General features: G+C 42.0%; 1 protein-coding gene across 2 annotated transcripts in view; it reads right to left on the minus strand.

The window, feature by feature from the left end:
- Nucleotides 1-22,609, minus strand: part of PRKAR1B (protein kinase cAMP-dependent type I regulatory subunit beta) — a 91,765-nt gene that overhangs the window by 57,719 nt on the left and 11,437 nt on the right. For both annotated transcript variants that reach the window (XM_050980141.1, XM_050980140.1), the window contains exon 4: nucleotides 19,469-19,560. In XM_050980141.1, the coding sequence (XP_050836098.1) occupies nucleotides 19,469-19,560 (92 nt within the window). The remainder of the gene's footprint in view (nucleotides 1-19,468; nucleotides 19,561-22,609) is intronic.

The raw sequence follows: 22,609 nt of genomic DNA on the forward strand, positions 1-22,609 counted from the left end.
TAAAGTTGGGATGAAATTCAGTAATCTAACATGAAAGGCCATGCATGTTGGAGTTACAGCAACAATTTCTACTTTAATCTGAATTCATTCAACCACTGGGTAACTGCAAGCTACACTTTTTACCCCTGGCTGGGAAGAAGGCAAAGCCACCCCACATCAGTTCAAACTGGGTCACTTTCAAGTGAGCAAAGAAGGGTTAATGCCACTGTAAAAAGCACTTCTGCAAATTATCTCACTTCAATACTGGGCACAATTCTCATCAGCCACGTGCAAAAGAAACAAAGAAACAAGATGCATTTGATTCAAAAAAGATGCAGAAAAAGGTATTCTGGGGTGATAAGGGTAATGAAGAGTCTCTCTTCTATAAAAGAAGAAAAGAGAACCAATCATTTACTGCAGTGAAATAAGTAAAGAACAGATATGATTTTAATTTATAAGTGCATAGGGATGATAGGCAAGGGTTAGGCTGAACAACAGAGTTGAAAAGGAGTTACTTTAACTGATGGACAATGAGGCCATGAAAAATCAACACATATAAACATTGAGGCTGGAAGTGAGATGCTCTCTTGCCACGGGAGAAGTAATGTGCAGCAGCTTTCCAACAACTGTAGCCCAACAAACAGGAGAAAACAGAAACATCTTCATTTGGGTTACAGGAGGGATCATATGACTGGGTTTTTATACAGTTATCAGATGGCTGAACCCAGCGACTCAAGAGAGCCCTTTCAGATTGCATTTCCAAGGACAAGCAGAAAGATGTTTCCTAGCAGGACAACGAAGAGTAAAACAAGTGCAGGATGTCTGTCAGAGAAACCACACTGATTCCTGACAGCCTATTCTTGTAACCCAGACAAAATAGCTGGGAACCTCATCAGACTCGTTCCTCTCGACTCTTTAAAGACGAGAGGCAGTGCCAAACACTGCAAACAATAACATCTTGCCTTTCTGAACAGCCTTTGGTATCAGTGGATAGAAAGCAGAGCCTTGGCCATCTGCTGAGCACGCCTGCTGGGCTGGCACCAGGCTCTGCCCTGGCTCACACGGGAGGTGACGGGGTCAGCAATGAGACCTCTCCTTCTCCAAAAACAATCTCCCAACCCTGCCACTGGTGGCTTTCAGAAACCACCTCCTGTGCAGCCTCCATCTGCCTTCTTTTGGAGTTCTTCAAGCATCCTCTAACTCCAGTTAGAGCTGGAGGATCTGTCTCAGTGCATGTGCTGAGCAGAATTAGGGGCTCTCAGGAGCTGTGTGGAGTTCAGGCTCTTGGCACAGCCATGGGTAATGCTCTGTGTCCTGGTACATTCTGGGAACAGATTGTCTGAGTCTGCTGCAAGAATTTCATTGTTAAAGATGTAGCCTGGGCCTGCCTTTCTTGCTGTTCCCCCAAACATCCTTCTTCAGCCTTTAATCTCTCTGCTAATAAATGTTATTTTTACTCTGCTCTAGTCCTCTCCATATTTTGCACATTCCCACCAGAGATACAGACAGCCTTTATCCAGACAAACATGCTGGATAGACAGGGGATGATTGGAAAAGATCAGTACCAGTGGGACAGCAAGAGAAAAACATGTCATCCCCAAACAATGCCATCATCTCCATTACTTCTGAATTTTCCCCCTACTCTTCCTCCCTGGCCAGGTGGCACAGCCAAGGTGGCACAGCCCAGCTGTGCTGAAATGCAGAACAAAGCAGTTCCACTTGGCACAAAGTGTTTCTTCAGCTTCGGCTAATGGGATGATTAAACCAAAACAGAGCTGCAGATGAACACAGCAACTGGTAAAGGCACCGGGTGATTCAAGCAAGCCCAGAGGGAAGGCAGATGTTTGGGTACTGGAATGAGCAGTGTGAGATCATTAACACCCAGCTGAGGGATCACAAGAAAGGCAAAGGAAGTCTCTGAGGTCTCCTGTTTCTTCCTTTCACCGGCCTGAAGGCCGGACAGAAATACGGGCATGTGTGAGGGAGTGTGAGCTATTTTAACAAAAACATTTCATCCATCCCTAAATATGGTCACAAGATTTTAGATACTTGGCTTACTCTTAAACAGTAAGATTCTGAATTATCTCCAACTGTGTAGGCTGTAAAAGAAAATGCATAAACCAGCAATCCTGCAAACTCCCTAGAAACGTATTCCCTGCCAGTTTTTTCTCTGTAGCTGTTATATTAATCAGTGTCTTAAGGAATTAGAATGCCCTGTGATTATATCTCTTTCAAACCTAATAAGCAATGCTTTGCAATTAACTTCAGCTCACTCTCCTTAATGTCATTATCTATCATCTAGAGCTTTGAAACACACCAGAGAAAAATGCCAGAATTATGGCTCCATGTGTATGGGCTGCACTTTCCTCCCAGTGAGCAAACATCAGTATTTCAGTGGCATCTTGGTTACTCTCTTAAGATTTCTAACCCAAATGGAAAAAATGTGAAAAGATCAGCTGTTCTCAAAAATATTGCCAGAAAAACACATTCAGGGGATTTTGCCTGAATCAGAACTCAAATCATTTTCCAGAATCTGGCCCTCAACAAAAACTCAAGAGATCAGATTTCAGCTTCAGTTTTATATCTTACCAGATAATCACATACAAGTTTATCTTTCAAAGCAACTTAGATGCACAAGTGTGTGAGTGTGAACACTGCACACACAGCAAGTGTGACACTGGGGTGTAGTCAATGGATTTTATTTCTGTACTTGTAAATTTATATAGTCTCACAGAAACACCTCTCCTCATCTGCCATATGAAAGTGTTATATAGATGGCATGAATGGTGTGAGGTATTATCAACATAAATTTGGAATAGTCAAGTTATTTATAAACAGGCTTTGCAGTATTGGATTTTAATTGACGAATGTTGATAAAAATGGAATTTATATTTCCTTTCAAGACTCACGGGCTAGAATTTTTTTTTTTCTGGAATTGAACAGATGCCAGAAATAAATCAGAAATTGCAAAGTGGAAGAGAACTGTGAGGCAATGCGCTGAGGGCCGGGAGGAGAAGAAAAGTGGAAAATTACCAGAATGTAAACCCAATGGATTTAAGAGAAAAAGGCAAAGTGGCATCACTGTGAACTCCATGGCAATAGAGGTAGGGAGAGAATAAAAGTTCACCAGAAATTATAACCAGCATTGTGAGTCAGGAACCAAGAGGGTTGTCTGAGTTAAACCCTGAGTTTTCAATAAAAATAACTGCAATATCCTACCAGCACCACGTCTCCAAGTGCAGTGGATGGATTTTTTTTCAAGCAACACACAGAGCAAACACGGGTGAGTCTTCTCTTATCTCTCATTTGCATTTCAGAAAAGAAAACTGTTATAAAGTTGCTTTAATATATGATCTCTAATTATGTTGATTTTTCATGCCTCTGTGACTGGAAAGCTGGGTCACTACCAAGAGGCTGAATCTGGGAGCAATGCATAAAAAAACACCAAGAAAACTAGAAGGAAAGATGGAAATTTTCAAAAATAAGTGTTAGGAAAATTTCTGGGGTTTAAGTCATATGCCTGCAATCTATGCAAGGTTGCATTGATGCAATATTATACTCCTGCATTTTAAATCAATAAAAATAAGGAAAGAAAAAAGAAGACTCCAGTAATGGGAAAATATTAATTCAATCACATTAGAAATCTATTTGACTTTATGTGAAACTTCTAGTAACTGTGAAAGGCAGCCAAGTTTAAACAAGTCCCAGAATTTGTAAAAACTAATTAGCAATTTTCTGATTTAGCTGCACAAAAGAGCCATCTAATAGCACAATTTAATTCTCTCCTACCAATATTTTCTGTTGCTTTGCTCCCTGTCGACAGCTCCTTTATTTTGGCCACCAGTTTAATACTGATTAATCCTCCTTCCTGAGGCAGCTCCCACTGACGTCCACGGAGCTCCTCCAGTTTATAAAAGTTTGTTTGCAGAGATCAACCTTTGGGATCAGATACTCACTTTGTAATTTTAGTCATCAGCCACAATAGCAAAGGACATCCAAAAAGTGTTCAACATAGATAATGGTTACTTATCCTTCTTAACAAAAAGCCCAGAGCACAACAGGCAAAGAGCACCTTTTAAGAGCCAGCTAATATTAAAATAAATATACTTCACAAAGCTTTCCATGGCTTGCTTTTTGCTGCCATTCATCCTTTCTGCTTCTCTGCTGCACAGAGTTTCTATCAAGCTGCAGATCAGATCCTACAGCAGGATTCTCCACTGCCCTGAGAGCTGACACAGTCAGATGTCATTGATAAGTATTGATTTACATCCATGAGGATCTTCTGCCTCTGCCTAAATCTTCTATCTGGCCCAAGAGCAGCATTAACTGTGCACTGACCACGGCCATCTGAGGCACTGCTCGGGTTCTGCAGTGCCTGAAACCACTCAGGTCTCAGAGAAGAAGTGCAGTGGCATCTGCACCAGCCATCAGAATTTATCTGGACCCCAACCAGCCAGGAGAGAGCCAGCCCTGCTGTGATTCCCACAGTGGTGCTGTCCCAGGAGGAGCAGCCCCTCCACCCCTGCAGCCACAGTGGTGCCCTGAGCCCTCTCTGCTCACAGCCTGGTGCCTCAGCACTGAACCTCGTGTTTCCTCACCCAAAGGGCTGCAATTCTCTTCCTTGCTTCACATTCCACACATTTCCACATGTGTAAAGGGAAAGCAGCTGTGCAGTATTTTTAGCTGAACTCGTTGAAAGGAAAAGCAAAGGAAGCTAAAATCAGAAGTATTATTTTGCACTATGGAGCGTATTAATGACGCCTTTCCAACCTCATCAACATTCCCATCCAAACTAACATGTTAATTTATATTCTTCATATAGCACTAATTATGTGTACAGCAGCATGATAGCCTGTACGAGGAGCTATCTCACTATAAGGGATGCAAACATAATGTTCTGATTCTGACCTCGTGATGGGATCCATAATTAATTACTCCAAAGAACACTGATTATAATAGCACTAAAATGTGGTTCTGAGAGATGCTTTGAATATCGTGCAACTACAAAAGATGCTGAGCAGTTTTATTTAGAGGTGGTGCCAGTGATGAAAAGTTCATTTGAAAAGGCACAGGATTAAGGCAGTTCTGACTGTACAACCCTCCAGTACTGCAAGGAATGGATGTTTTCCACTTGCAAAGAGCTGTGAAGGAACACTGCTATGAACCCTCTGCTGTTTTCCACCCTGCTCTCCTTCAGCTATACCTGTCACTGAAGTACTTCCTATCTAATCAAATGCACAGACATGTCAACAAAAGCATTAAGAAAATTACCCACATTATAAGGAAATTATACAGGAATTCTTTTCTATGAGGGTTTTGAGGCACTGGCACAAGTTTCCCAGAGGAGCTGTGGCTGTCCCATCCCTGGAAGTGTCCAGGGCCAGGTTGGATGGAGCTTGGAGCAACTTGGGATAGAGGAAGGTGTCCCTGCCCATGTCAGGGGGGTTGGAACAAAATTATATTTAAGGCCCCTTCCCACCTAAACCATTCTTTGATTCTATGATACACTTTTCACTTAATAAGGACAAAAAAAAAAGGTTAAAAAAACGATTTACCAATTTTTCCTACTAAAGAACAGATTGAATTCCATGCAATGTCTTGTACAACCCCATTATCTAGAAGTTCCAGCAATATTTAGCTAAAAGGTGCAGTCCACAGATGTGCATTAACTCCCTCAGCTCCAGTGGTGGGCACCCACTGCAGGTACAGCAGTGGGATTCTGTTCTCTACAGGCCTTTATAAAAGGATTTGTGAACAGAAGAGAGTGTAAAAAGGGTTTCTAGGTTTAGCTTGGACTTTCAGAGCACAAGGCAGCAATTCTGCAGCTGTGTCAGAGACAGCTCAGAGAGCAGCAGGGATGCCCAGCTTTGAGCAGCTCCCACACTGCAGCGCTGCCCTGACAAGAGATGGCCTTGGAAGCTGAATTTGCATCATCTGGGTTTTCCCTTTGTGCCAGGGCACAAACAGCCCTTCCTCTCTCACAGGGCAGCACCTCCACAGAAAGATTTACATCCCCACAGCATTTGGGGGAGTTTTAACATAAATACATATTTTGACAACTTTAAGCCTAGCTAGCTTGAAAATTCAGCCAAAGTGCTTTTAAGAAGTACTGCTGGGACATAATATATCATGGGGGGTTAGCTGAGACAAAGCTTTCATTAATAGCACACTTGAGAAATTCTGTAAGATAGGTGCAGATTTAAAATATCTCTCAGACTCCCCTATAATCTCACATGTGTAAATAACAGGAACATCCACCGAGATTTTGAAGCAGTTCAGGGATTAAACCAGATCAGCATCAAGACCACAGAAGATTTCTCAGCCACAAAACCACACAGCTCCAAGGACCTTCGAAGTCAGTGGTAACACACTGTAGGAGCCAACAGGTAGAAGAGACAAAGTGCAGTGAGAAAAGTGTACAAGAGGCAACACTTTTCTTGTTTGCTGTATACAACTCCCTGACCTGCTGGAGTTGTTTACACACTGCAGTACAGGGCTTCGTTTGCTCACACACAATAAAAATTTCAGCTAATTTGTACACTGGTGGTAATCTCAATTTTAGCCTCCAGGGGTTAGGGTTGGGAAGCATGTTTTTTACTGCTGCTATTTTCTTTGTTACTTCATGCCTCTCGTTTTTAATAACCTTGATCACAGTGACCCCAGGTGGCAGAGACAACCACGGCTGCTCTCAGAGGCTGAGCCAGACCTTCCCATTTCATCCCGGTGCTGAGACATCCCTGGGTCCCAGCCCAGAGTCCCCAGAGCCCACCCAGGACAGCTCAGATGCTGCCATGGGACTGGAGAGGGCTCGTTCCAAGCAGGTCAATACAAGTCCCTGTGGGACAGAGCAATCAAAGGTTTTCATCCCAGCACCTCCACTCCTCGTTTATCCATGGGGGTCTCCCTAATAACTCTTTAACTTTGCTGGAGCCCAGCAGCACAAACTTCTGTATCTGGGCTCACTCAGGTTGCTGAGAGGCCCAGAGAGGGATCTGGCCCAGCCAGTTTTGCCCCAACTCATAATTCTGTGTTACCAGCTTGCTCTGCAGGCATGCACAAGGTTGCTGATCAAAATGAAACACAGACCTAGACATGACAAAAAACATTAAGTATTTTCCAACACCTTGATTTTAACAGCACTTAGGCATCTTAGTGCCTTTCTCCAAGTCTCCTCCACCCCACTTTGCTGCTCCAACTGCCTCGAAAGCTCCCTGGTTTTTCTTTTTACTGCCTGAAAAAATGTCAGCTGCAAAAAATTTGCATTTTGTGACCCATCATTTAAGACAGCACAAATAAAAGCATTACCAATGCAATGTGAAAAATTAACAGCGAGTAGACAACTCCCAGTAGCCTTTCCATCTTTAAAAATGTGTGTTATTTCCCAGCAGAAGGGATCAGTGAGTCTCCTCAGCTCTGGTGAGAGCCACACAGCAGCCAGAGCAGGGGTAAGGCTTGGCTCAGAGCCTGTGCTCCAGAAGAGAAGAGTGTGCTCTGGAGTTGATGTAAACAAATTAATTTAAGTACAAAGGGAAACTTGTCAAGCTGCTCACCAGAAGAAAAGTCCAACTCACCAGGACAAAATGTCCAACACTGTTTATTGCATGGTACTTGAATTTTCTATCAATTAGCCATCATGTACAATGCTAACTTTAACTTCACATCTGGGAATTTCCATCTTGAGCCAGAGCAGCTCTGAGGGAAGGCAGGACAGGGAACACCAATGCCTTTCCCATGAGGTTGCTCAGGATTGCTGCTGAAGAGCTCCCTAATGGCAATGGAATTATCCTGCCATTGCCAGAGGGTGTCACTACGACACTGGGACAAAGCAACCAAACAAATAAAACAGATAAACAAGAAATGTGGAGAAACCTTTCAGAAATAAGCTCCGTGTAACCTTCACATGAATTGTTGTTCATCAGCTCACCCGTGGGCTTTCAGAACATGGTTCTGGAGTCTGGATACATCACTCTGTATTTTCTTTTTTTTTCTTATATCTCTGGTGTTCAAACCTGATTTTAACACTAAGCCTTGGAAGGAAGAAAGGAGCTACCTATGAGAATTGTTTGCAGAATCTCCATTGTTCCCACATAATTTCACCTTATTTTCCATGAAAGCATCCTTTGAAAATGAACCTATTCTCAAAGCACATAGTTCACAGACACAATAACTGAATTTGTAAGGTAACTGTTTTCACAGCAAATTGCTGCAAAAGAAATCTAAATCTTCTGTCACAATGAGACATAGCTAAGGTAATTAAAAAGAGACAAATTGAGCATGTTAAAGTGATCTTGAGTGCTTGGTTAAAATCCTAAACCAGAAGAGGAAGGAAGTCAAGGAGCCAAGAGCAGAGTAAATGAAAGCACCCAGAAGGCTGAGAAAAATAACCCTGCAGGACAAGGAGGATTCCAAGGTGCACCAAATTAGTAGGTTTATTGTCTTTGTAGTCTAGATGCTTATTCTAAATACTTATTAGTGGGAAATGGTAGGAGACAGATGGCCATGAGCCTGTGTTAATGTGGTATATGATGGCCAAGGAACCTGACAGATGTTGGAGTGTCTGAGCAGCTCAGTCAGGAGTGTGTGCAGGGGATCAGGCCCTGCTGAGTGTTGTAGCTGCTGCTCTGAGTGTGACTGTCAGTGAAGAGGGTGGGGTGACTGTGAAAAAGAGAGCATTAAGTCCCAGATTCCACAACACCCTGCTGGAACAACTGAGCAGCTTCATTTCAGCTATATTTTGGTACCAGGGTAAACTGACTGATGCTGCTGAGGACAGTTTTGATTAGGAAGGGCTGCTCCTGCAAAGTGTTCCAGAGCTCTTGTCAACCTGTCAAGGAATCAAACCTTCTGCTCTAATAATAGAACAATAATTTAATATTCTTGGAAATAAGCTCCAGTCAAAGCAGAGGATTTAACAAATAAGAGAAGAAATATGACACATTTCATAGCATTAAAGAACAGTAGGTAAACTTGGATGAAACAAGTTCCCTATTTTAAACCAGGTTTCTAAAAGCAAAGGAAAATCTGCGTGGATGTTGTAACCACATTGCAGAAAGCAGCTCTGAGAGGAACATGGGTCAGCTGCAGTGATTAAACTGTCAGGACTTGAAATCAGGGCACTGCTACAATATTTTAATATAGCAAATCCAGTCTATCATGGTGAAGGTTCAGTTGGCTGTTCTGGGAATTATTAGGATGTCAAGAGGCCAAAGTCTATTTCTGGATACTGAAAAGTAATTCCCATTCACCTCATACAATAATGATGTGCCTCTGTAAGGGAAAAGAAGAGCAAGCAATCCAAAGGTAGCAGCAAAGCTTCCTTAAAAAGCTTTTCAACAATGAATAATATAAGATGAAATTAAATTCAGAGTATATGTAAACCTGCTGGTTTGTTTCTCTTATTTCTCCCTGACTTTCATGACAAATAGATCTCTCAGACTATCAGACATGAAAAATACAGAGATGTGGAAAACAGAGCTGGAATTTGGCTTAATGACAGCAGACTTGGTCTTTCATTGCAAATGCAGAGGGATGTCAGGAGGTCTAGCCTTTATGTGGACCTTGTAGTAACTGTAAATATGTAACAGACTACCAAGTGTTGTCCTATTGATTAGAATTAAAGCTCTAGACTGAGCAGTTTATTCTGCTTACCTCAATTATCACATCTGGAAAATTATTCAATTTGTGTCTCACACTTTATTCTAGGACATTCACTCCCATGGGCAAAGTTTCAAAATTTCAAATCCTCTGGGGTCATGGTACAAATCTACTTTTTTTCACATGGTTATATCCATAAACAGAATAAACTAAGCCTGATCCTGCAAACAGCGATGATAATTGCCAATCTTTCAGTTATTCAGATGGTGTAGGACACATGGCAATAGGTTAGATGTGATCAGGAAGAGTTTTTGGAAGAAGCCAAGCTGGGAAATACTGAAGAAAATGGCTTAGGAAGAAGCTTGAGCCAGTATGGCTGTTTGGTCAAGAAAACAGAGTGTTCAGTGCTGAAGAGCTCCTCAGCAGAGGGGCTCTGGGTACCTCTCACTGGGTGCTTCACCCTCTCCATCAGCAGCCAGAGGAGCCGTGCTGTGCACAGCTTCCCTGCCACCATCTAACACCAGCTACAGAACCTCAGAGGCTCCTAAATAAAGCCCATCCTCTGGAGCTGAGCTGGAACAATAGCCTAGCAAGAGCCTGTCTCAGACATCCCAAAACCAGCTGGGCTCCAAGCTGTAAGAGCTTGGCTTTCAGGAGGGCCGATGTCATACAAGGGTTTTGTTAGCCAGAGATGGCTGCTGACTCCTCTTTGAGTGAAATAAATTTTCATGTCATCACATTTTGCCATCTTTGAAAATAAAACACCAAAAGACAAAACCAAACCCTCACAATATTCTGGAGCACTTCAGAACATACTGGGAGGACCAGCAAGAGCAGAGAGCCAAGTTTGATCTGAAGGTTTCAAGCAATGGAAAAATCTGCCACATCCCAAGCTAATTTAAATTATGGATCAGTTCCCTGATTGCTCTAAAAAGAGAAACTAAACTTTTCCAGTCTGAATGTGCCCAACTCCAGCCACCAGCTTTTGGATCTCACGTGGATCTAACATGTGTCTTTTGAAGAGGTTGTTGCTATCACTTACCTTTCCCTCCCACACATGATAAATTCACCTTCATTCTGCTTCAATTAACTAAACACAGTCTCCACATACAAAACTGGGAAGATGCTGAGTGCCTTAAAATAGCATCTGATGCAGTTTTTTGGATATGCACTATTATATTTTCATTTTAATGCACCACACAGAGAAGCACATTATACTTTTCTAATGCAAATTTCAGCTGTCAACAAGCATGTCTTTGGATGATTTATAAACCAGAACTTGAATAAATACAAAAAAGACAACCTCCCTATAAAGAAAGTGATAATTTGAGGGGTTTTGTTTTGGTTTTTAGTTTCTGAAAACAAAAAGCAAATTGAAAACCCAATTTCTTTTTCTGCTTTAAAAAAAAAAAAAAAAGAAAGAAAGAAAGCAAAAAGAGAGAAAAGGAATCTGCTGGTGCCCAAGGGTTAAAGTATCCCATTTCGGGCAGTCTGAATATCTGAATTTAGCAGCTGACAGTGCATGGTGTGTCAGTCTCTTACAGCTGTTCCAGTGGATTCAAAGACCATCTTTGTTTCTCAAAATCTCAGCAACTGTTACTTTTTTCCTGGGACAATGATAGACCAGCTGTTACCTCACAAGACGAGATGTACTTCAGGTCAAAGTCTTTAGTAAGGAACTTGTAAGACAAGAACTAAATCATTGTTTGGGTTTGTCAGGGTTTTTTTTTTTTTTTCTTTAAAAGAGAGTTAGCAGCCTAACAGTCAAATAAGTTACACTTGGTATTCCCATTAAGTGCACCGGAATGACAGAGAAATTTCATCTGGTCGTGGAGTTGAATTCTCTCCTTCTCTACAGGAGAAAAATCCCACTACTAAATCTCACAGTATTATAGAATTTTTTTTTTGTTTGAAGGGCAGTTCCTGCCTTTCCAAACACGTTGTTACTAAACAGATGTCACCTCATCATGGAAACACACAGGTCTAACCATTCAGAATGTAAGGTGGGGATTTTGAAGAGAACCTTACAGGAGTTAAACATTCACTTCCCACTATATATCAATCAGTGGGAATATCCAGTTCCTTTAAGCTCTTTAAAGATCCTCCTCTAAATGCATAACAAAGCAACTGAATCACAGCGTTGATCCTCCAGGAGCAGTCACACCCCACTTGAAGGCACCAGGCTTTCAGAGCCCTGCAAGGCTGCAGAATCAGTGACCTCAGGAAGAGTCAGGAGAGCAGGAGAAACTGGTGATGGGTTACCTGCAACCCTCCTGGGGGGGTGAAAGAAAGGAAGCAGCATTTTAAAGAGCTTTAGTTGAAATAAACCCCCTGAACAAAGACAAATTACTGCTTCCAGCTGCTCTGATGCAGAAGACAAAGACTTGCTGAGAAGAGTGGACGTTCTTTTATTTAACCTTTGTGTTCAATTCTGGAAAGCCTTAGCATTGAGTAATGTATTTGCAGAGCCACTGCCAGCTAATTGTTGTGTAAAGAAGCACACGAAGGCACAGTCATGTATACTGCAGTGGTAGAAAAATTTTACAAGCCCTGTTAAATTCAGCAGTAGTCATAATTTTTCTGTTTTATATATAGAGAGATAAGTTTAGACTCAAGATTGTTTCACGAGCATGCATGAATGCTATTTGCCTCAGGCTATTTTTTCTAGATCTAAAAAGGATTTATGTAAATAACTTCTCTGCTTTAACTCTCTTTTTCAGAATGGGTGACATGCTGCCCATATGTAAACCAGTGCTTTATGCAGAATTAAAAATAACCCCCATTAGGCATGGCGCCGCCAGTATTTGTGATGAAGAATATAAACTGTCTAACAAAACACTGAGGGTGAATCACAACCCCTAAAAAGCTACAAACTGACAGTATTTGTTTCTGGAGATAAAAATATCCATAAATACCCAATGTGTGTGCTTTTAGCTTTGTTTAAGAGAGTAGCTTACCTACCAGGCCAAATCCTGACATCACAAAAAGTACATTCTGCTGATGCTGTCAGGCTGTTGTAAGGGGATTGGTACCAAAGCAGATACAATCTCTGGGTGACTGCTGAGAGCACAACTTTGCATAACTAAGCTGCCTGCAGGCACCACAATGGTAATTAAAGACAATAATTCTTGGACAAATGAGATGGATGTACTGGAAAATAAAGTCAGTGCTAAATTCACAGCTAATCCTTCAATGGAGAATTGGATCATTTATTTTCCAGACTGCTGGGCAACTCTACCTGGTTTCATTTCCATCTCTGCTGCCAGATGATTCTTGTCTCCAAAATCTGTAATTTTTTCTAGTTTAAGTAGTATTCCTCACTGGCAAGCTCCAATTCAGCAAGACTGAGTGTGCTTCCATTTAAACACATGAATAGTTCCTTTGACATCCACAGCCAGCCAATGGAACAACTCACAGTTAAACAGCACACTTTCAAACACCACGAGGAATCAAGGCCATAAACAAGGCACAAAAGGCACAGAGGAAAGCTGGATTGCAAGGCAGTTTACCTGGAAAATAGCTTGGTGTTATCCAAAGAAGAAAAGCTTTGTTAAGTGTGCCCTGGTAAATCTGAGTTTCCTCTCTTTGGTAGTTTACAACTAGAATTCATAGGACAGGCCAATCATCCAATACCACTGATGATCAGGAAAAAATCTCCCACCCACTGAGGAGGTTTGCACCAGTTTCTTCAGTACCAGACCTGTTACACATGCATAATGTATCTTGAATATATATTCACATTTCCTCTGTCCCCAAGCCACCACTGTCTGCTGGCAATCTCCTGAAGTTCCAGCACAGGTGGGGCATTCACACCTTCACAAACCCTCATGGGATGCATCTGCACAACACTGGGATCATCTCCTCTCTCTTCTGCTTCCCCCAAAAAGGAGGGTGAAGGATCCCATCCAACTCTGGTCACCAAAAAAGTCCTAAAGTAACTCAAGGAAACCATGTTAGGGATCAGCAAAGCCCTTCAGCCCCCACAGCCATGCCTCGCTGTGCGATTCCTCTCTCATCTCTTATTCTTTCTTTTCATCCCTCATCTTCCCAGTGGTTTAGCTCCAGATCTTGAGGAATTCTTGGCAAAGCTTAATACACACATCTATTTCCATCCTTAGCCCTGTCCAGCGACTAGAATGGAAATTAAGGTGCAGTTTTGCCAGCACTTAGTTTGATTTGGGCCCCTGCTGCTGCCATAAGGGGAGATCCTGCCCTGCCCACTCCATCCTTCCCCTTGCCAAAGCATTCTGGCAGCCAGGCACAGGGTGACAGGAAGGACCTGCTCTGGCTGAAAACAACCCTGCAGGGCAGGATCACCTTTCAGAGAGCTGCTCTGGCTCACCTGGCCATGAGAGCAGCAGGAACATGCAACCAAGGTCTGGCACTCACTGTTACTTCATCCTTTGGTACCAGCTCAGAATTCAGCTTAAATCAATGGTGGAAGCAAACCCTGAGTTTTCTACCTAAGGTGGAATTTTTCTTGCACTGTTCTGCACACTGTAGGCACATATGAGGCACAGGCAGAAGCTAAATCTGTGTTTGTTTCTTGACAAAAGACTTAAGTTACAAATGCAAGGCAAACACAGGATGTGTAATGAATATGTCATGGCTGTGGCATCCTGTTTCTAAAATTTCTTGCTCCTGAATGGTGCAGTCTTAGGTTTCCTCCACATGCATGAGGCTTTCCAGCTGGCCTGCAGCCAGTGCTTTACTAAAACATGGTATTATGCAGAAGTGAATAAAGCTGATGGCAATAATAATGTCCTTGAAATTCACTAATCACCAGAAGTTTCAAGAAGATTTCAATATGAGATCAACAGTAGAACAACTAAAATTCACTTGTTAGCTATGGAAAGCCACTTTTCTCATGGTAATTTATGCCTGTATTGAAAGAAACCCCAAGTCATTAGTGGCCCAGATGAAAAGTGTGTTTTCTGAATTTGAAGACAATACCTTGCTGCAAAGGAGCTGCAAACACTTGAAAAAACTTTAGGATGTAAAATGATTACAAATTCAAGAAATAGTCTGATAAAGTAGATATATTGAAAGTAAAGACACAACTGCTAAGAATATTAAGGGAGGGGTGACCAAGAGCAGAAATACATGGTGAAGATTCATGGCCAAAGCAGAACTTTTGCAGGAAAGGAACCACAGTGGTCACATCCTAAATAAGACTCAAAAATATCCCATTGCTGTGAAAAATTTAAAGGAACAAGCAAGACATGGAGCAGCTGGGGAGAGGTGAGAACAACAAAAATGGTAAATAGGCTGAGGAACCTGGTCTGCAAAGTGCCAACATTCATCTTTACATCTTGGTCCCAACAAGCACAGGTATTAAAAAATGCTCTCTATCCTCCCACCTCTGCCATGCAGGGAACACACAAGAGTAAATACAACACTGTAATAAATAAATACAACACTGAAATGAATAGAAAGTCTTCAAGTTCATTTCTTGGTACATTTTTTGTGTCTTCAAAAGAGCTCAATATTTTAGTAAAAGCATTAAATACCATTTTGTGCCTCTTGCTTTCAAAGCTGCTTCACACCATTATGCTGTTCAAAGAAACCAATTTATTAATAATGCAAATAATAAAATACACCAAAATATTCTGAAAGCTGTTGCAAGCCTTACAGCTGCCTGCACATTAATAACAAATGCTTCCAAAAATTACATTAGCTAAACATTGATCCACTCTCTTTACTCCTTGATGAACAAGTTTGACATAGCATTTACACACAGACGTGGTGAACATTTAACCTTTCCACTTCTTTATGTGCTCAGGAGGCCACTGAGCTTCTGCACAGGGCTAACAGATGTGGCTCAAGGCTCAGCAGAGCAGACTGGCACTGGTGACATCCTGGAAGCTGGAGTGACACTCCTGCTGCTCTCAGCCCTGCTCTCTCCCCTACTGGTTATTTCAGTTCTATTTCCTTCTCCTCCTTGGCAATCATCAGCCTTGGGTCCAGCCTCCATTCCCCCAGCAGCTCACCTCTGACCTTCCCCACTGCCCCCTCTCAGTGGCTGCCCCTGTCCAGTAGAGACACAACATCCTGTCAATGAAATGATGAAAAGTGACTTTTTATTTTTAACCACAGCAGAAAAATGAGTAATTTCTTCCTCTTGATTCCCCTTTACTATTCAACATCACGGCAGAGCCAAGTGGGTGTGATTGTATTCCAGCATTACGTGATGAACAACGAAAAATCTTCACAGCTCCACTGCTGGGTTAGAAGAGATTAATCACAAGAGGTCAGAAGAAGGTCACTCAGGCTGGCCCCTTGTCACCAGTTTTGACTTTATACAGCGTTTCACAACTAGGAGGCCTTAGAGGATGTTAATCTTTTGGATATCCAGGAGTGGGAGAGGAAACAGAGCGCTGCCAAGTTATGGGTGTAATTCTATCTGTGCATAGACAGGAATCCTGCAGTGGCTGCAGAGGCAGAGCAGCAGAGCAGTGGCACAGCACTGGCCTCACCAGCCTCACCCATCTGCAAAACTCCCAGGCAGCACTGGCCAAAAGAAGGGGGGAAGGTGGTGCAAACCCTAAATCACCTTCAGAGCGGGTCTGAATCCTGAGATCGCCTTAGAACCAGAGGGGAGAAGATCAGCAAGGAAATTCCCTTAAAGACAAACCATACACCTCAAATAAGAACAGCAGCTCCTCACAGCTAAAACCCCATTCCCACTTCAGGTAGTGGGCATTTTGCCCCTGGCTTTGAGAGAACCAGGACCTCACTGCAGAGTTTAACCAAGCTCCCTGAGAAAACAGTGGGCTGCTACATCACTGCACAGAGCTGACTGCTCTCTGCAATGTTAGCAGCTCTGGAACAACTTGGCAAAAGTTGCTGGTAACTAGCTCTGCTGCCTTTGGTACTGTTGCAGTTACATTTCCCTTTCATTGCACTTTTCAGTATAATTTTACACCAGAGACTCTGTGTGTGTGTAGGGCAGAGATGGCAGCCCTGTTTGAAGCATGGCACGGGGAAAGATGGGATCTAAAATAAGACTTGAAGAAAAGTATTTCCAACACCAGTGTAAAAAGATACTTGTTTACCTTAACTTCAGCATGATTTCCCATGCAACCAAGCCTTCATATGGAATATCTGACACAGAGATTGTATGCTACACTCTGCCTTTATAAATAAGGGTTTAAGTTTCACAGCTGCCAAGCAGCAAGTGCAACACAAGTCAGAGCAGGCTAACACAAATATCCTTTTGAAGAAAGAAAAAATGCAAGAGTCATCCATTGTAAATGAGAAATTGTCCATCCTTCCCCCATCTGAACACCTCCTACATTTTGATCAAACATGAAATTAGATAAAACAATGATAATATATTCAGTGCAGAAAGCACAAACACAAGCCAACAAACACCACCATTGCAGCACAGGAAACAAAAAAACCTTACCCAGCTTTCCACCATTGCAAGAGCCCAAATGAAGTTATTCATCCCTTACTTCACTGAACTACATGTTTACTTTAAGAAGATGCAGACTGGAAGTGATGGCAATGGTATGCTCTGACTTGCTGACTTCTCACACTTGACAAATGCAACCAGACAAGGGCAGGAGCAGGATGTCAGTTTATTGCTTCATTTCAGTCTTGTCTGCAGAGCAGAATATGCATCCTTCTGTGAGCTCTTTTTCCTTTTCCTGATGTCAGCTATAGCCTGCTGTGCTCATCAGGAGCTCAGATGAGGCCTCTGGACACATCCCTGAGCAGGGAAATGGTCTGTACCTGACCATGCTCCAGTGCACAACCCAGGAGCTCCTGAACCTTTTGACAGCAGAGGCAGAATACACCTGGCCAAGCCTCATTTTGCAAAAGCAAAGAGTCCACAATGCACCTGCAGCACACACCAGGGAGCCTGTGCAGGTCTCCTCCCACTCCTACCACATATCCATCACAGGACAGAGGAAAATGGGACCCAGGGAACAGACAGGAGAGACCATGATCATGATGTGCAACCAGCACAGTGTAAGAAAAAGCACTTGTCCTTCAGATTTTGTGTCTCACCCTATTTTGATAGCAAATTACTGAAATGTCCTTTTTTCCAGCCCTAAAACCTCTCCTTTCAGTGCCTGTCACATCAGCATGCTGACAGCATAATCAGGGTGTACAGCAGTTCTGTACAAGGATTCTCCTCTGTGGGTGAAAAAGCTAGAAGAAATGTGCAAACTTCACCCTCTTCTAACTACTCCAGAAATCTGCATATTAACATGATGCCATTAAGACTGCAAAGTAATTAAACTGTGTCAACATCTGCAAGAGGGAGCAAAATTTGCACTCCTGCACTGTGCTTTGACTGCAAGCATTTGAGTAGCCCCACTGAGGGACTGTGCTGCTGGTGCTCTGCCAGAACTGAAACCACCAGTGTAGAGAAAGTTTTTTGTCTTTTCTAGACATGGAAGCACAGAAAAGTGGGGTTGGTGAGGAGTTCCTGGCCTCAGTGAGCCTCATCTGCTGCCAGCCAGGGCTGATCTTGTCATTCCTGTCCTGATGGCCTCAAATGGTGGAGGCTCCACAACCCAGCCAAGCAATCAGAGACTTCCTCTTGGATCTGGCTTGACTCTCCCCCACTGCACTTTAAAATTGTTTTTCTCTACCCTCTGGCCCACAGAGCAGTTTATCACTCATATAGCATTATTCACATGCAATTATAAGCTATTATTGCATCCCTCTGCCCCAGCTTTCATTCTGCAGGCCAAGCAATCCCATTCTCCCCTCAGAAGTGATGTTTTCTAGGTCTGGATCATTCCCACCACTCCTCCATGAATTTCCTCCAACTGCAGTGCCCAGACTGGACACTGTGTTCCAGCTGAAATCTTTCCAACACTGGGACATCTTGCATGTTCTGTTTAGTTACCCCAGAAAAACATTAGTATTAAAAAAAAAAGCTTTAGTGACTGTTATTCAGACCATGAGGCACAATAAGTTCCACATGGTTTTTCAAGGAACTACCAGAACTGTCTTATGGTCATAAAGGTGCTTTTCCTGCCTAAGGAATCCTTCTCTGCACTTGGCTCAGTGTCAATCCACCCTGCTTTTACTAGAACCTTCCTTCAACCTGTCAGCATCATCCTGAATGCCACCCTTGTCTCCCAGTGTTTTAGCAGCCCTTCCCATCTTCATGTCAGCTAAAAATTCAACACTCATCACCTGTCCGACTGAGGCCACTAATGACAATAATGGTGAAAAGCAGAACAACCCCTTCAATACACCTTTCCACTGGAGTGATGGACCTGCTGTTTGGCATAATTCCATCAGTTTTGCACAGACTCCACACTGGCTTCACTAAAGAAACACTTCCCTGGGTTTTTTTATAAACCAAACATAAACAATAATGTCAAAATCATTACTGGAAGTTGAGCTGTTTGGCCTCCTTTGTGCCTCCCCCAGCTGTACAGCTTGCTATCTGTTCTGGAAAGACATTTTCAAGTCTTTAAAAGTCACACTGGCTGTTACTGAACTCCTTGGTCTCCTTAAGGTGCTTATACATAATTTGTTTGCTCCAGTTTTTCCAAGAACAAAACAATTTACCTGTCATTCCCTTTTATCTCTTTACAGACATTATGCTTTTTCTTTCCCACTCATTCAGCACTTGACCTGTCTTGCCTGAGTTTCAGAAGTAATGACAAATGCTTCTGAGATTGGTTTAGCTAATTAAGTAATCTAGAATAAAGTTTATCAGGCCCATCTGTTCTGAAAACATTAAATATATCTGAATACACTCTAACCTGTCCTTGTCCTTTTTTACCTTGTGGTTTTCCCCTCTGTCATCATACCATGAGCATGTGGGAGGGTGTGACTCAAATGCATCAGTGAGAGCAGTTCTGGACCCTGAGATGAAATTTAATCTAATTTCTTGTCCCTTGAGTGATAAAGCCCCTCATACCTTCGTTCATTGTCATCAAGATGAGCAAAGAGCACGTTCTTGGAGATGGCCTTGGCCAGAGCAGTCATAGTTTTATAGTCCTTTGGAATAACCTGCAGAGAAAAGAATGAGAGGTAATTACATGCCTGGTTGTATTCACTCACAAACCATGAAATCTACTCAAGAAAATGGATGTGATTTGATTTCAGGCTATAATATAAAGCCACTAAGAAAGTGATAAATTACAGTTTTGATAGTGTGAGGACAAGAATTTTTGTTCTCAAAATGACACTCAGGAAGGCAATATAAGATCAGGGATGACTGGGGAGAAGGATATCCATAAAATACTATAATTAGGAGGTATTGGCAGCTGTGTAGTCTCCTTTCAAATATCTTGGACTGAGGAAAATGTATTTTATGTTCCTCTTCTTTCCAACCCATATCAGAAGCAACCTACTTTTAAAACAGTGGAAATAGCAACATTTCTTTAGGAAAAAGGTAAAAATGTGTTGAATACATCATATTTTTCAGTACTGCCTGTGGTATAAGGAACCAAGCTCCTGGTAGGCCCACTTGAGTCAAATCCTGTGCCTTGGCTTCATGCAAACAAGCAGAATTTCCATTTGAGAATGAAGAGGTCTTTATCTGTTAACTGGAGAGATGTCAAAAGTCCTGTTGTGCATGAATTTGCTCAAAATGAAAGTTGAAATTCAGGAGTATTTCCACTTTGGAAAGCTAAGCACCATTTAGGTAAGGTATCAGCAGATAATGTATCTCTCTATTTGCCCACTATCTTCTCCTATCAGTCAGAGACTCCAAGATTAGGAGAGACACAAGAAATTTGTAACAAAATTATGTCCTGTCAAAGACATCCATTGTCTTTGACAATGTGATTTTCCTTAATAGTTTAATTATAACAAGGCAGAATCAAGCATAGCAGAAGTTTGAAGTGTTAAATAAGCCTTACTCCAATCTGAAAATCAAAATCTGTTTGTCAGTCTCAATTACTGCACAGTAAAGGTCTGATAAGGGGCATTTAGCTCTCACATTTTCCTATGACAGAAATAGTCTATCTGTGTGTTGCAACTTACTACCTGTGTTGATGTGCAGGTATTTTCCTTTCTTCATCCTGGAAAGGCAGGAATACCCATCCAACCAAAAGAAGGATGTCTCAAAGGGTAAAACTGATGCAGAACCAGTTCCCACCAAGAGTTATCAAGATTTATTTCACAGGGAAATGTTGCACTGTGAAGATCTAAAGTTAAACTGGTTTCAGACCTCTCTTGTATTGACTACTGCAGAAATCAGATTACTCCAATTAAGTCTAGAGAAGTATACATGCACAAACTGCATGTTTGTATCAGAGTGAAATCTGATCTAATCATCTAAAAGTTTAAATTTCTCAATGTTAAATTCAGCCAGTATCTTATTCTTGGTTTTTACCCTATCAGAGGAACACTGGATTGAATTGCAGACCTGAACCCTTGCTCTATTAGGAATACACCAGCTCAGCTTACTGCTGATGAGACAAAAGGGTAAATAATCAGATCACTAAGACACTCAGCTCCAGCCTTTCTGTCTGATTATGAAATAGCACTGAGTAGCCTTTCTCAGTGGAAATTTGCAGCAGTGAAAGCCACAAGGCTTGGTGGGTTTGGTGGGGCAGGGACACAGAAAACACAGGAGAGGCTCTCTAGGTGTGACCAGGCATCTGACCAAAGTCAAATGCTGGGAAGAATCACTCAGTCATTTCTTACATCACTCTTCCAAATAATCACTGAATGTTCTTTTCAAGCTGATAACCCTCTTTAGAGCAAGATTCCTGTTCTGTTAGCTGTTAACTGTGTTGTCAGATGTGTTGACAAATATGGCTTTCTCTAGTTCAAGGATGAACTAACCCTCCACAGAGATCTTCCCCGGAATGAAGCCATGCCATGTGCTTGCTCAAATCACAGAGCTAAATCTCCTTTGATTTTCTCTCCAGGGACATAACTCATTTCACTGCCTCCAGCACTACTCATGCTATAGCTCACCCCTTCAAGGGATCCTTCAAACTGGCTTATAACCCAGATGTGCTTCTATCCAACACCTGAACTCAAGCCAGCCATTCTTCCTGACTACTATCTGAAATTCCATCTGTTTGCAATAGTCTAACACAACCTTTGCCTTGCTTTTTACTCTTTTAAATTTGTTCCATAATTTGTCCTTTCAGTGTCTCCTTTTATTTCTGTGTTCTAGAAATCACACATCCATGGGTTTCACATGGGATTCCTTTGCTTATGGCAGAAGGCAAAGCACTGACACAAATCCTCCCAGTGCTAGTTCTGTACTCCTTCCAGCATCTGTAGCTGTTCAAGAAGCTATCCCCTAAATTATTATTATTTAAGATCAGTCAGTTCCTGGGAAATTAAAATCATCACAGGGCTAGTCAAAGAACACACAGAATATGCTCTGTATTGCTGCTTCTGGTTCTTGCCTACTCATGCTACTGTCAGGGCTCACTGACATCACTGTTGAGAAATGAAGAAAACAAAGTTTACTTCAGGTTCCATTACAAACATAAAAGAATTGCTCAGGGGGGTGGGAAGGGATGTTTCCTTTGATTTTCAGAAGAGTCAGATGGAACCCATAATAAGCAGAAACAAATGGGATCTCTTCATGGAAGTTTTTTAGGGGGATATTGCAAAATGCACAGAAATAAAAGTGTTTTAAAGTGGCTTCTGAAGTATCACACAAGTTTTTTAACAGTGCAGGGCATTCATTAATAGCTTGACCACAGTGCTGTTAAAATTGCCAAACTACACTTGCAAACATCATTTAACTGCCACAAGAATACTCTTACACACTTGTTTTTAGGATGAATGGCTCTCCTAATTATTTTTTTTCTTTGGGACAGAAATCCCCAGAGCAGCCAGTGAACTTGTATCATAAGCAGATGACAAAAGCACATCTGACTGCAAAGGCAAAAAGCATTCTGCCAAAAAACAGTGACTGACAAAATGCATTCCCATAAAGAAAAAGCTCTTTTGAGTTAAAGCTACTCCAGGCATGCACAAAAGCACATTAGTAGCATCTGTCAACCTTATGAAATTCATTTTCAGCCTTGCTCCCTAAACAAACATGACATATGCTATTGTAATGTCTCTCTTTCAATAATCTTTG

This window comes from Serinus canaria, chromosome 14, assembly GCF_022539315.1.
Source record: "Serinus canaria isolate serCan28SL12 chromosome 14, serCan2020, whole genome shotgun sequence".
NCBI lineage: Eukaryota > Metazoa > Chordata > Aves > Passeriformes > Fringillidae > Serinus > Serinus canaria.